This window comes from Stegostoma tigrinum, chromosome 27 (assembly GCF_030684315.1).
Source record: "Stegostoma tigrinum isolate sSteTig4 chromosome 27, sSteTig4.hap1, whole genome shotgun sequence".
NCBI lineage: Eukaryota > Metazoa > Chordata > Chondrichthyes > Orectolobiformes > Stegostomatidae > Stegostoma > Stegostoma tigrinum.
The window spans coordinates 36,746,864-36,762,190 of NC_081380.1; the positions used below are offsets into that span (position 1 = coordinate 36,746,864).

Here is a 15,327-nt window from a genome sequence, read left to right on the forward strand (position 1 = left end):
TTTGGGTGCCCCTCCCACATCTACCCATTCCCTCCAATAGGAATACGTCTATTTTGTTTCCTAATTGAAGGAAATGCATTGTGAAATTAAAGGTTTGACACCCAATTTTTCATAGTAATCAGTCTGCATCAGGTTCTTTTGCAATTCACCGCAGTTAACTATAGGAGAGCTTCGTATTTATATGTTTGATTGCACCTTGTCTTTTTTAATAATTATCTTAAACTTGATATTATGGTCATTGTTCCCAAGATGCTCTCCCCTTGCCCCATTTCATTCCTCAAATTAGTCCAACAATTTCCTTCTTCTTTCCTTCAAGGATAAAGGATAGATACAGCAAGTTGAACCTTGGATGACCAGGGTTGTTATTGCCTTCGTCTAAAAGAAAAAGGAAGCATATGTAAGGCCTAGGAGGATGGGAACTGATGAAGGCCTTGAAATATATAAGGAAAGTAGGGAAGAACTCAAACCAGGAATTAGAAGGAAAAACAAGGGGCCATGAAAAGTCATCAGCAAACAGGATTTTGAAGAATCTCAAGGCTTCTTATACATATAATCTTCTAATACATTCTTTGTATCCACTTTGGCCATAAGTGAGGTCCTGGAGGACTGGAGAATAACAAAGTCCTATTATTTAAAAAGGGTGACAGGGATAATCCAGAAATTACAGGCCTGTAAGCCTCATGTCAGTAGTACAGAAATGATTGGAAAATATTCTCAGGGGCAAGATCCAGAAGCACTTCGAAGGAAATGGACTGATTAAGAATAAACAGTTTGGTTTTCTTTGAAGGAGGTCTTGCCTCACTAAATTGATCAAGTTTTTTGAGGTGGTGATGAAGATGATTGATGACCGAAAAGAGGTTGCTGTTGTCTATATGGACTTCAGTAAAGCCTTTGACAAGGTTCCTGATGGCAGACTGGTATAAAGCATGAAATCACATGGTATCAGGGGTGAGCTGGCAAGATGGATACAGAACTGGCTCAGTCATAGGATGGTAGCAGCAGAAGAAGAATGCATTTCAGCTTGGAGGGCTGAGACTAGTGACGTTGCATAGGGATCAGTGCTGGGACCTCTGCTGTGCACGATCCACATAAATGATTTGGAGGAAAATGTAGCTGGTCCAATTAGTAAATTGCAGATGGTATATAGATTGGCGGAGTAGCAAATAGTAAGGTGATTTATCAGAGGAGACAGCAGGATATAGATTAGTTGGAGGCATGGACAGAAATATGGCAGATAAAGCTTAATCCGGACAAACATGAGGTGATGTATTTTGGAAGATTAAGTACAGGTGTAAATTATACAGTGAACAGCAGAACTCTTATGAGTATTGATATGCAGAGACATCCGGGTGTGCAGATCCACAGATCACTGAATGAGGCAGCACAGGTAGAAAAGATAGGAAAAAAAGGCCTATGGCATGCTTGCCTTCGTTGGAAGGGGCATTGAGTACAAAGATAGACAAGTTATGCTGCAGCTTTATACAACTTTAGTTAGACCACTCTTGGAATATTGTGTCCAGTTTTGGTCACCACATCACCAGAAGGATGTGAATGCTTTGGAAAGGGTAAAGAAAAGGTTTGCCAGGATGTTGCCTGGTGTGGGGGATTTTAGCTATGAAGGAAGGTTAGATACACTAGGCTTGTTTTCACTGAAATGCAGGAGATCGAAGGGTGAGCTAATAAAAATTTGAAAGATTGTGAATTGCATAGATAGAATGGAAAGTATCAGGGTTTTTTCTAGGGTGGACGGATCAATTACTAGCAGATACACATTCAAGGTGCAGCGGGGGTGGAGTTTGAGAGATGCGTGACGGTCATTTTTCACACAAAGGATGGTGACTGCCTAGAACGCGCTGCCAGAGGAGGTGGTCGAAGCAGATACAATAGCAACATTCAAGAAGCACCTAGACAAATAATATGAAGAGGAATCCTGTAAGTGAAGACAGCTTTAATATGGAAGGGGAAAATGTGTCAGCGCAGGCTTGGAGGGCTGAAGGGCATGTTCCTGTGCTGTAATATTCTTTGTACTTGTGACATACTGAAACAAATGGTTCTCTTGTACATATTTCAGAAATTCCTCCAGTTAGTTGCCTACTACACTGTCACTATCCCAGTCTATATTAGGATAACTGAAGTTCTCAATCAGCACTACTATATAATTTTTGCATGTAATGTATGCAATTTGCCCACAAACGTTGCCCTTCGTCTTCATACTATACACTAAGCAATGTATACCCCTCTATTGTTGATTAGTTCAAACAAAAGTCTCTGCAACTACATCTTCCCTTTACAACAGTTTCTTTGATCAATACGGTTTCCCAATGTGTGCCTTCGGGCAGGGAATCTGCAAACTATCATCCTACTAAATGCAGTACAGAATTGAGGGACTGAATGGTCTGCTCCTGATTCTGTGACATTTACAGTCATGCTACCATAGAGGTGAAACTACAAAACACAATTACTTTAAAATTTTGCTAAGTTAAATTTCCTTCTATTCTTTAAAAAAAGTCTTACAGCAACTGGTGTTAATTTAGTGCAGGTTGTCACTGGCATTAATACACAATAAAACCAAAATCAATGTAGAAAGACTTACAGCAAAAATCAATCAGACTTTGACAAAACTAATTTCAACCAGTCCTCTTAAAACTAGACAGTACATTTGAAACCACTGTGTCCTGCAAGTTTGTAGATAAAGAATAACTGAAAAAGAATACTGAATATCTTCAAGATAAATTTATACTGTTATGTAACTCAACTATCTATCCACATACATAATTACTGCATAAAATCAAATGTCACGATCCAAGTTTCAAGGCAGATAAGCCCTGATTTAATTAGAAACAGATAAGCTGCTGTATAATTCGGAATAAATGTTAATTTGCATTACAAGAGCATCCAAATTTCATGGAATCTTGAGAAAATTCTTCACATCAATGACTAAACTAATTTTAATTCATAAAAACATCAAATTCAGACTCTGAATTGCAGAAAACTTGGTACAAAATGCATTCGTGACAATTTTTATGCTGGTCACAACTGGTCCCGCAGCAAAAACTGAATTCTTGATGAACTAAAAGTTTTCCTTTAAGCATTTGAGAGTGCATGGACTTCCACCATTAAGTTCTTTGAGCAAACAGTTTCCTATTTTGACATTTCCTCTGAATTGAATGTTTCATTGCAATTCAGGTGTGGAGGCAGTGTCAGTGCATAGCACTAGTCGGGGCTGGTGGGAATCCTCCGGTACAATCCAGACAACATGTGTTGCACCATCATGGCACACTGTTCTGCACAGATGGAGCAAGCAATGAGGCAATGCATTAGATGCAGAGGAGCTGGAGGAATGGGAACAGTCATCTGAGGAGGATGAGAACATTAGACTACAGAAAGCTACCCTTGTGGACGTCAGAGCTCTGCAGCACGGGGTGTTACAAGGCAGACAGAATCTGTTTGATAATTGGCGCCAGTAGGTGCTAACTAGGTGCAAAAGACCATCATGAATTGTCAAGATCAAGAATTCAAATCACTTTGTGGGTGAAAACTGCAGCCTTCATTAATTTATTTGTGTTCCCTTTTTGATGGCTGTCAATAAAAGCATATATTTGAACTCAAAGATAATGGGAACTGCGCATGTGCTCCTAAGATGTTGCTTGGCCTGCTGTGTTCATCCAGCTGTACATTATGTGTGAACTCAAATATGTCCAAATGCTTGCCTGTATGTTATGTTCCCAAATGGACAATGACAACTTGCGGTTGACCAGTGATATTGGTAAAAGAGCAGCAGGGATTCAGAGAGGATCTTCGTACGGATATAACTAAGGAGGAAAAGCGTGTGGCTTGCTGAAAAAATGGTGACTAAGCAGGAGAATAAGGTTGCATTAGAGAGGGGCAGCCAGCCAGGTCAGCTAAGTGTTATTGGCAATATGGCTTTCAAGCTGCTGTACCATTAAGCTGCCAATGAGGGGCAATGCCAGTGTACCACTTGTTGCCCAGGGCACCGCAGTCACTCAAAGGAGGGGCGGATTAGGGGATGTCAGCCTCTCATTGGATATCTGTGAAGTGCCCAGTTGTTCTACAAATGGTGTGTGTTAATATAAGGATAGAATCAACTGTGTGGGATGCCATAAGGGAAGGATAGATTGTTTATGAGATACATTTGGTATGATAGGGCAAAAAATTTGCAACATCTCACCTTTAACAAATACGTAAGCTGTTTAACGTGGTTCTGTAGGTACATCATAAGGTGGATAAGCTGAGCTGTGTTTACCTATGGATGGGAGTTCTTCAGGGCACAAAATGCTGTTGATTCCCAATAAATGTGCTAATGGTATCAAATGAGGATGAACTACAATTCATCTTTCTAAAATTGTATGGCTTTCATATTCAAAAAGTAAACTCAGCAATACGCTCCTGTAAATTCAACTTTGCACTCCTCCATAATAATATTCAGTTTTTTGTTTGAATTGGTCATATCTTCTGGTGAGTGGAGTCTAGCATATAGAGCACATAACAAACTGGAACATGTGCAAATGGCTAGTTGCAGGAATTAACAAAGCTGATTGATGAAGCTAGAGGTGCAGATTTGTTTACATGGATTTTATCAAACCACTTCATTGAGTTTGGTCTAGAAGCTTAGTCACATTGGGCCCATGGGGAGTTGTAAATTGGATATGAAATGAGGATGCAGGTGGAAAATAAAAATCACAGAAAGCAAGAGAAGCTCAAAGTTACGTTGTTCAGAAAGATTGATTCCATGAGGAATGGGGAAGGCATGGGAGGGCAGTTAAAGATGGTTGGGTGTAGGACACTACCCTGAAGAACTCCTGCAGAGATGTCCTCGAATTTTAATCACTAACGTCCAATATTGACGTGGTGTTGGTGTTGGGAATCTTGAAAGACATTAAGATAGATAAGTCCCCAGGGCCCGATAGGATTTATCCCTCGATACTGAATGACGCAACAGGGGTGTTTGCTGGGGACTTGACAGAGACCTTTGTCTCTTCCTTAGCCACAGAACAGATCCCAGAAGACTGGAGAATAACCAATGCCCCTTTGTTTAAGAGGGGCAACAGGGATAATCCGGGAATTTATAGGCCAGTGAGCCTTACATCATCATTAGAGAAATTATTGGAGAGAATTCTTACAGACAGGATTTACTCTCATTTGGAGAAGAATGGACTTATTAGGGATAGTCAGCATGGGTGTATGCAGAGAAGGTCTCATCTCACAAACCTGTTTGAGTTTTTTGAGGAATTAACAAAGATGATTGATGAGGCTAGAGTAGCAGAATTTTCTACATGGATTCTATCAAACTATTTATCAGGGTTGCTCATGGTAGGCTAGTCCAGAAGCTTAAGTCACATATGAAACAGCTTGGTCATAGGTGACAGAGTAATTTACCAGGGTGTTAAGGGTTTGAATAAGGAGGCATGATAGGCTGTGACCTTTATCAATTGCATGTAATACATTAAGGGGTGACCTTATAGAGCTTTACAAAATCATGAGGAGCATTGATAAGATGAATAGCAAAGATCTTTTCCATAGGTTGAGGGTGTACAAAACTAGGGGGTATTTTTAAAGGTGAGAGGAGCAAGATTTAATAAAAGGGCCTTGAAAGGCAATTTTTCACACACAGGGTGGTTGTATCCAGAGATGTGGAATAAGCTCAGGAAGGAATCGGTAGATGCAGGTAAGTTACAGCATTTGGGAGACATTTGGATAGACACATGAATAGGAAAGATTTAGAGGGACACGAGCCAAACGAAGGCAAGTGAGATGAGCTTAGTTTGGGAAACTTGGGCGGCATGGATGAGATGAACCGAAAGGTCTGTTTTCAAGCTGCATGACTCCATAATTATGGAGGGGTGCATTTTTGACTGGAGATCCGTGACCAGTGGTGTTCTACAAGGATCAATGCTGGAACCTTTATTGTTTATTATTATTGCAAACAATATGTATGAAAATGTAAATTTTGACTTGAGTTGATTGCAGATGACATGAAAATTGGTAGAATTATGGAGAGTGAGGAAGGTTATCAAAGGAAATATCATAGAATCCCTACAGTGTGAGAACAGTCTCTTTGACCCAACAAGTCCACACTGACCCTCAGAGCTTTCCACCCAGACCCATGCCCCTACATCCCACCTAATCTACACATCCCTGGACACTATGGGCAATTTAGCGTGGCCAATCCACCTAGCCTGCATATCTTTGGAATGTGGGAGGAAACCAGAGCATCCAGAGGAAACCCACGCAGATACAGGGAGAATGTGCAAACTCCACACAGACAGTCACCCAAGGGTAGAATTGAACCTGGGTCTTTGGTGCTGTGAGGCAGCTGTGCTAGCCACTAAGCCACTGTGCCTGCCATGTAGGGCATACAGTTTGAAAGTTGGGATGCAAGTCCATAACTCCCTGAAAGTGGTCACACAAGTGGATAAGTTGGTAAAGAAGGTGTACAGCATGTTAGACTTCATTGGCAGAGGCACTGAGTATAAAAATTAGCAAGTCATGTTGCAGCTGTATAAAATTTTAGTTAGGTTTGGAGTATTATATGCAGTTCTGGTCACTGCACTCAAGAAAGGGCAATGGAGAGTTTAGACAGAGTACAAAATAAGTTTATCAGGATGTTAAAATTGTATCAGAGATAATGGGAACTGCAAATGCTGGAGAATCCGAGATAACAAAGTGTAGAGCTGGATGAACACAGCAGGCCAAGCCGCATCTTAGGAGCACAAAAGCTGACATTTTGGGCCCACACCCTTCATCAGAAAAGGGTCTAGGCCCGAAACGTCAGGTTTGTGCTCCTAAGATGCTGCTTGGCCTGCTGTGTTCATCCAGCTCCACACTTTGTTATCTCGTTTACCAGGATGTTTCCTGGATTGCAGTGTAGCAGCTATAAGAGTAGGGTGGACAAACTTGGACTGTCTTCTGTAAGGTATCGAAGTCTGACAGACAACCTGATACAAGTATAAAATTATGAGGCCCGGATGGGATGGATAGTTGGAATCTTCCTCCCTGGATTGAAATATCAAATCTAGGTGGCATAATGTTAAGGTGATCTGGCAAAAACTTAGAGATGTGCAAAGAAAGTTTTTTTTTTAAAATATAGAGTGAATGATAGGTCCCTGGTACATGCTGCCAGGGGAGGTGGTAGAAGCAGATACGGTAGCAATGTTTATGATGTATTTGATAGATGCATGAACAGGTAGGGAATATAAGGATACAAACCATGAGCAGGCAGATGGGATTAGTTAAGAATGGAATTTTGGTTGGCAAAGACATGGTGGGCAGCAGGGTCTGTACCTATGAGGCACTATGTTCGGGCCTGGAACTATCCAAAAGAATCCTGCAGTGATGCCCTGGGACTGAGATGATTAGTCCTTGAGACTTTCAAAAGAGAAATGATTCATTATAGGAAAAAATGCACAGGGTTATGATGAAAGGGCAAGACAGTGGTGTCAAGCAATGCTCCTTCACAGAGTACAGACACAGAGTGGCCCCCTGATGTTATTACCATTTTACAATGCGAGGATAAATTAAAATCAGAACTTTGTTATAGGCATACTTTCAATGGGAGCTGGATCAAAGATGCCCAAGTCCTGCAGAACATTGTAAGCAATATGAGAAACATTCATCAGTCTGAACCTGAAGCCAGATACAAAATTTGAATTGTTAGCTCAGTTGGCCTGATGGTCAGTTTGCGATGCAGCGTGATGGCAACATCACAGTTCATTTCTCACACTGGCTGAGGTCACCCTTAAGTTCCCACCTTCTCAATCCTGCCTCTCATCTGAAGTATGGTCACCTTTAGTGTAAGCTCACCACCAGTCATCTCTCTAATGAGACAGCAGCCCTCTGGAACTTTGGTAACTTTACCTCTTTATCCAGTGTCACTGCTCCAACAATACAACTGGTGAAACTTTCCCTGAAATTCTGATTCTACACCACAACTCTCCTTCTATCTAGTTTACAGCATAACTGTTTAACTGTCTGTGTATGCAATGCAGAGGATGAGGTCATCCAGCTTTATGCAATCAGTTCTATTCAACTCACACTGCCCTCCACAATTTTGAATTTTGTTGAAGTGATCAAAAAGGGAGATAAGTTAGCATGCATCTCTGTCAAAATTGCCATCCATCTATATTGCTTAGGAAGTGGGATTTCCTCAGGATGTTAAGGGAGTTTCATTCAGCACTACTAAAATTGCATTAATTGGCTTGAGTAGGTCATCAAAGATCTTAAGCATTTATCATTAGTTCTCTAAGTTTCCTAACACCGGCGTGCGCAAACCAATGTTTTTAAAGTGAATCTTTATGCTGTGAGAGGTAACTGAGCTATTTTATTTATTAAACAGAGGACAACATTTCTCAAAGCAAGTAAAACAATCTCCTAAATCTATAATAAAGCACAAAGACATCACAACTCAACAAGAAGATCTCAAAGCACTTTACCTATCCTTAAAGAGCAATAACTATACATGCTTTATGACTGACAATTATTATATTCCTGTCCTTGGTTATGATGCGATTTGCCATTATCTTGGAGACTTTTCTAAAAAAAAATCTAATGATCTTGACTGGATGTTCTGCTGAACAGTGAATGTGCACAAAACTACTGTATCATCTGTTGATGTAGTTCAGTAGAAAAATACTGCACACGCTGCTTTGATTGATGGTGTTAAGTCCTTGGCTGTGCACAGTTTTATATTTAGAGAGCTTGTATTGTAGATTTATTACAATGGATGACCTAGAGAAAAGGATCAGTCAGCACAAAGCTGTATCTTCTATCCTAAGTTTAGCTACAAGACGTTAAAGTATTGTCTCCAGTACAAAAAATGTACAGTTCAGGCTGGAGACTCTAGTAAATAGCTTGGCTGAGCAGGGGGTAGGGCTTATAGTGAATCATTTTTGTTTTTCAATATGTTCCCAGCAGGAACCAAGTCAATGGAGACCACAACCACAGAATATGAATGAGTTGCAACGGCACATGTTGCTTTACAGAAAGTGTACAATGCAATAATAAAAAACATTTTGCAGAAGCTGAAAGAATTTCAGATTAGATGAAATGTGGGATAAGGAAAGATATAGGGACAATAATTAAAGGATATTGGAAAATGACAACATAAACTAGAGGATGTAGCACTTAGTTCAGTACATTTCAAACATCCATCTAACACCTCAGTGAATCTGGAAGTCAACGATGATTTCCAGTCCAGTGCTGTATTTTATCAAGTAAGCGCTTTACAGGTGCAATATGATTGGACCCAAAACTGTATCAAAAATACTTAACTTTAAAGACAGATTTCCCAGAAAGAATTAAGATCTAAATAATGTAAATAATTCTAGTTTAAAAAAGATAGGATTGTACAGCAAAGACACAGGATATCAAATCTAAGTCAGTGTCTTTTTGCCACATAGTCTAATGGGCCTCTAATGTATACACAGATTCCTTGAATTTTTCTGCTCGCCATGCTTATTTCCACACTTTGGTGTCTTTAGATAACATTACAAAGTAATGTTTAAAATGTGCCATATAAGAGACAGGTAACTGATATGCTATGTGAGATATCAGCTTCTGAAATGGTCCATTTTGTTTTAAAGCATAAGTGAAATACCCTCAATTCTCAAACCCAAGTATGCTGGTCATCTTCAGATTGGTGATTTGGCAGGTAAGTTCCTTTGTGCTTTTCTTCTAGGCATTCACAGGTATGGCTATCACTGGCAATGCCAGCACTTCTCGCCCAGTACCTAACTGTCCTTGGAAATGGTGCTGAGTAACCATCTTGAATCATCACATGTTGCCACAATCTCTTTAGAGATAACAGATAGCTTTTAAAAAAATATGAACTACAAATCTACTCCAAAACCTTATATGAACTTTCAGTTAATAACTGGAAGAATAATCAGACAAGATGTAGAACTTTTACTTTAATGACTAACAAACAGCATTACCAACTAACGCTATTTTTTTTGTGGAAAACTTATACTTTGAACCAAGAGCTGCTCGCATTTTATACTTGTCACACTCTGTGGAATTTAAGCCCTTGTAACACAGTACAATGGGTTTGCACTTCCCCATTTCACTTAGCAGTAACTTTGAACGACCGTCTCAAGGCGCTTCCCTAAATTTTTGGAGGGTTTCTTAAATCTACTACCGGTAGTAAATCCTGTACTGATAATTCATCCCCTCTGATCATACCAAGGCAAATCTCTCAGAATCCTTCAGGAAGTATCTTTTCCACTACAGACTCTCTCCCCACCAACATCCAGCAGTCACAGCTCAAATGCCAAGGAGCTGCTTCTCTCTTCTGGTCACTCATAATTGATGTCTTATAGAATTATTGACATGTACAGCACAGAAACAGATCTTTTGATCCAACTTGTCCACACCGACCAGATATCCTAAATAAATTTAGACCCATTTGCCAGCATTTAACCCTTATCCCTCTAACCCATCCTAAGTGATATACATTGATTTGAAGGGAAACCTTGTCACCATATCACAAAAACAGTTTCCTCTACCCTCTTCACCGACGAAACAGGCACATTAGCCCCACATTCAGATAGGAATTCTGATTCTAGACCACAACCCTCTTTCATCTTACAAATAAATAGACAATTTATAGTATAATTGCTTATAACACAATACTTTCAACACCTTTCTGGGACTATAAACTCAATTTTCCATTGTTTTCAACTGTAAGCACTTTAAACCATTGTCCCAATGACAGAATCTGAGCCTAGATTTGATATTTAAATCACGTCAAGCCAACTTCAGAACAGGTCACACAATTCCTTCTATTTTACCTTAAAAGACACATTACAGTCTTAAAATCCCCACAACTCTAATTATCTGGTATAGGTACAGCCACAGTATTTTAAGTGAGGATGTTCCAGGATTTTAAATGAAACAAAGGTAAAGAAACTGTGATTATAGTTCCACATCAGGATGGTGCATAACTTGGTGGCTAATTTGCAGGAGGTGGCGTTGCATGTTCCTGCCTGCCCTTGTTCTTCTAGGTACAGAGATTGAGTGTCTGAAAGGTTTTACCACATAAATTGTGTTGAGTTGCTCCAGGGCATCTTGTACTGTCCTAGGAACATGAAGAACATTCCATCCCATTCCCAAATTGTGCCTTCTAGATGGTGGACAGGCTATGGACAGCCAGGAAGTGAGTCATTCACCACAGAACTATGAGCCTCTGATGTGCTCTTATAGCCATAATATGGATGTATCTGATCCAGTTAAGTTTCTGGACAATGGTGACCCATAGATGTTGTAGGTTACAGATTCAATGATGGCAATGCAACTGAATATCAAAGGGAACAACTGGATCTGGCCTTGTTGGAGATGGTCATTGCCAGACATGTATGTGACAGGTTAATAAAGTGTGAAGCTGGATGAACACAGCAGGCCAAGCAGCATCTCAGGAGCACAAAAGCTGACGTTTCGGGCCTAGACCCTTCATCAGTGAGGGGGATGGGGTGAGGGTTCTGGAATAAATAGGGTGGGAGGGGGAGGCAGACCGAAGATGGAGAGAAAAGATGATAGGTGGAGAGGAGAGTAAAACTGCTCTATGTCCAAACATTAAAAGAACCTCACTGCGAAACATCTTCCAGGGATGCCTAACCTGAAGAAGTTACCCTCCTCCCTCCAGACCAACCTCAGGGAATCTCTCTCCCACTGCAACTCTCTTGTAATCTCTTCAGCCTTGAAACTGCTCGACCACATCCTGAAGCAAACGTTTGGACATAGAGCAGTTTTACTCTCCTCTCCACCTATCATCTTTTCTCTCCATCTTCGGTTCGCGTCCCCCTCTCTCCCTGTTTATTCCAGAACCCTCACCCCATCCCCCTCTCTGATGAAGGGTCTAGGCCCGAAACGTCAGCTTTTGTGCTCCTGAGATGCTGCTTGGCCTGCTGTGTTCATCCAGCTTCACACTTTATTATCTTGGATTCTCCAGCATCTGCAGTCCCCACTATCTCTGATACAATGTACGTGACGGGACTGTTATTTGCCACTTATCAAACTAAGCCTGAATGTTGCCCATAACAATTGCTGCCTGGGGACCAGTTGTTTGTTTACAATTGGCCTTGCTTTGCCAGGCTACTACCTTTTAAAAAAAATTTCTAAAAGTAGTATTTACAGTCAACTTCTGTAAACTCAAAAACAAAACAGAAATTGCTGGAAAAGCTCAGCAGGTCCAGCAGCATCTGAGAACAGAAATCAAAGCACACATTTCGGATCCAGTGGCCCTTCCTCTGAGGAACGTTAACTTTGATTTCTCTTCGCAGAATTTGCCAGATTTACTGAACTTTTCCAGCAACTCCTGTTTTTGTTTTTGAGTTTACAGCATCCACAGTTCTTTCGTTTTTTTTATTCTGTTAACTCAAAGTCACGTACTTCTAATTGGGTGTGAGAAAGAACACAAAGAAAAAAACTACTCCAATAAAACAAATAAATAATAAGGCAGATTAATAAATGAAACCGAAAGCAACAAAGCAACATTTTACAAATTTATCAGGACTGGCACCAACATACAGTACAGAGAAGAAATAAATTATTAAGAGTATTTATGGATCTGTTTGCAGCAAACGCTCGTTGGAAATCATTGAAAATATTCGAGTTCCAAATCACGATTTTAGAAGACTTGAAATCACAAATTTTCATTCATAAACCCATGCCTACAGCCAACCGAGAACAGTCACTGGATTGCCACACGTAACTGCATGACTCATACTGTTCATTCATTCTCCCACCGGTACATTATCTACCGCGAAATCCCACACAGGGTCACAGATCTCTATCTCAATTCAGTTTAAGGTTCTCGCTTTCCATCCCCTTTCTCTGTTTATTACCGAGGCAAAGTTAGAAGGATCGTTGCAGACTGAACAAACCGCTTCACCTGTGCTGAAACGGAAACGCGGCGTTAAAACGTACAAATACACCTAATTAGGGGCCATATTATTTTAACTGAAAATATTTTATGCGGGATTTCCACCGAAATTGATCAAACTGCAAATAAATTTTACCATCCTAAAAATGTTCTTTTTATATCCTAAACCATGTGACTGAATCCAATTGATCTCATCGCAGGTTACTATAACGTCAATAGTTACATCATAAATAACATTTAGAATTAGGAAAGGATATTGTGAAAACAGAAATCTGGCAGGAGGGGAGCAGTGGGATTTTATTGTGGTGGTGAACAGGGAGGGGTGGGAACTGCGATTTTACTATTGGAACGGTAGTTCTAGATGCCAGAGGGATTATTCACCAGGACTCCGGCTCACCACCTCCTCAACCCGGGCTCTTGCGTTTTTCTGTGTGTCTAATGTTCAAACACCACTCCCCTCCCATACCTTACACCCATAGCCTCACCCAAACTGCAACCCGGCAGGTGAAGAGAGGATGGTGACATTCCTTGCCCAGAACCGAAACCCTTCGCCTGACTCACTGAGAAAGAGACAGCGACAGAAGAGAAGAAACCCTGATGGTAAAAATAAAAGGACTCGAACAAGATCGACCTGGTTTGGAACTTGCCAGACGCTGCTTGAGCAGAAATGAAATATCTCCAGCAGAACAAGCTGGAAATCAGCAGCAAGCGGCGAACCCTGCATTTTTAAAGAGCCCAACACTGATTTAAAGCTGTAAACATTTAAAAAAGAGTTGGGCCATGTTCCCCCCCCCCCCCCCCAACACACACACACACACACACACACACACACACACACACACACACAGGGCATAACAGGATGAAACCTTGTCACTGCTTGCCCGGGTCCACCTGGACATGGAGTTGATACTGCCCCAGTGACTGTCAAATATTCTGAAAGCTGACCCGGAGTAAATGCATTTCACAATAAATAGAGGGGGCATCAGCCTCGGGACAGACAGCACATGCCGTACATCACAATAATAATGAGGTACATGCCCGTCCAGCCGGGAAAGTGAGTGTGAGCAGCAGGAGCCGCTGTCTCAGGCGGGTCCCCCTCTCCCTCAGTTACCTCTCTCTTCACGTTCCACAGCAGTTTCTGCTTCGCGTCTTCCTCCGGGCAACCGGGCCCCGACATGTTGTTGTTGGCGGTGGACACAGGAAGCTGAGGGAGAGTTGTGGGGGGGGGGGGGGGGACGCGATGTGGGCTGGGGACACGGGCACAGGCCGCTCGCGAGGAGACAGCAGCGACTACAGCTCGTGCCCGCGCCCAGCGCGCGTCGCTGACGTCACCGGGGAGGCGGCGCGCGTTCACCTGAGCGAGGGACACCACCCCGTCCACTCTCCCCGCCCCCTCCTCAATGCTCCCCTCCTCGACACTCCCCACACCCCTCCTCCTCAATACTCCCTTCCCCCTCCTCAACACTCCCCTCCTCGACACTCCCCGCCCCTTCCTCAATACTCCCCTCCCCCACAACACCCCTCAACAGTCTCCTCCTCCTCAACATTCCTCTCCCCGTCAACAGTCGACTCCCACCTCCTCAATACTCCCCACCCCCTCACACACTCCCCTCCAACAGTCTCCTCCTCCTCAACACCCCTCCACCCACACACTACCCTCACCCCTCCTCAACTCTCCCCACCCGCTCCCCTCCCTCAACAATCCCCTTCCCCTCAACACTCCCCTCCATCCTCAATACTACCCTCTCCCAACACTTTCCTCCCTCCTCAACATTGCCCACCCCCTCAACACTCTCCTTCCCCTCCTCCTGAACACTCCCCTCCCCCCACATAACCCTCCTCCCCCCAACACCTCTCCCACCACATACTCCCCTCCCCCACACACTCCTCATCCCCTCACCCACACTTTCCTGCCATCACGCCCAATCACCTCACACTCCAACTCACACCCCTCCATCCATCCACATATCCATCCACTCTCCGTCCGCCCTCACCCACACCTCCCTCTCCAACATCTTCTCGGCCCCACCTTCGCCACACTTCACAATCCCTCCTTACATCTACCCTCCAACCCCTCTTCCCCTTCACGCGCCGCTTCCCTCGCCCCAAACTCTTCACCACTCCCGCTCCCCTACACTTTGCTCCACAACTCCACACCGTTCCCCACATGTCATCTCCCCTTCAATACCTCAGCCTTCACCAACACGTCCCCCCGCCCACACAACGCCCTTCCCTTCCTTTCCCCCCTCCCCGCATCCCCCTCTCCCAAAACGTCCTCCACCCTCTCTCCTCACCTCTACCTCCATCTCTCCTCGCCCTTCATCCTCTTCTTATCCCTCCCCGATCCTCCTCACGATCCCTCCCCAAACCCCCGTTCCCTCGCCCCCATCCCCTCACCCACACTCTCAACTACTGTCCCAGCACCTCCACAG

General features: G+C 42.7%; 1 protein-coding gene across 2 annotated transcripts in view; it reads right to left on the minus strand.

Moving 5' to 3' along the window:
- Nucleotides 1-14,111, minus strand: part of sgsm2 (small G protein signaling modulator 2) — a 209,223-nt gene extending 195,112 nt beyond the window's left edge. For both annotated transcript variants that reach the window (XM_048557494.2, XM_048557492.2), the window contains exon 1: nucleotides 14,007-14,111. In XM_048557494.2, coding sequence (XP_048413451.1) covers nucleotides 14,007-14,072 — 66 coding nt within the window. In that variant the 5' untranslated portion in view covers nucleotides 14,073-14,111. The remainder of the gene's footprint in view (nucleotides 1-14,006) is intronic.
- Between the last annotated feature and the right edge of the window lie 1,216 nt (nucleotides 14,112-15,327).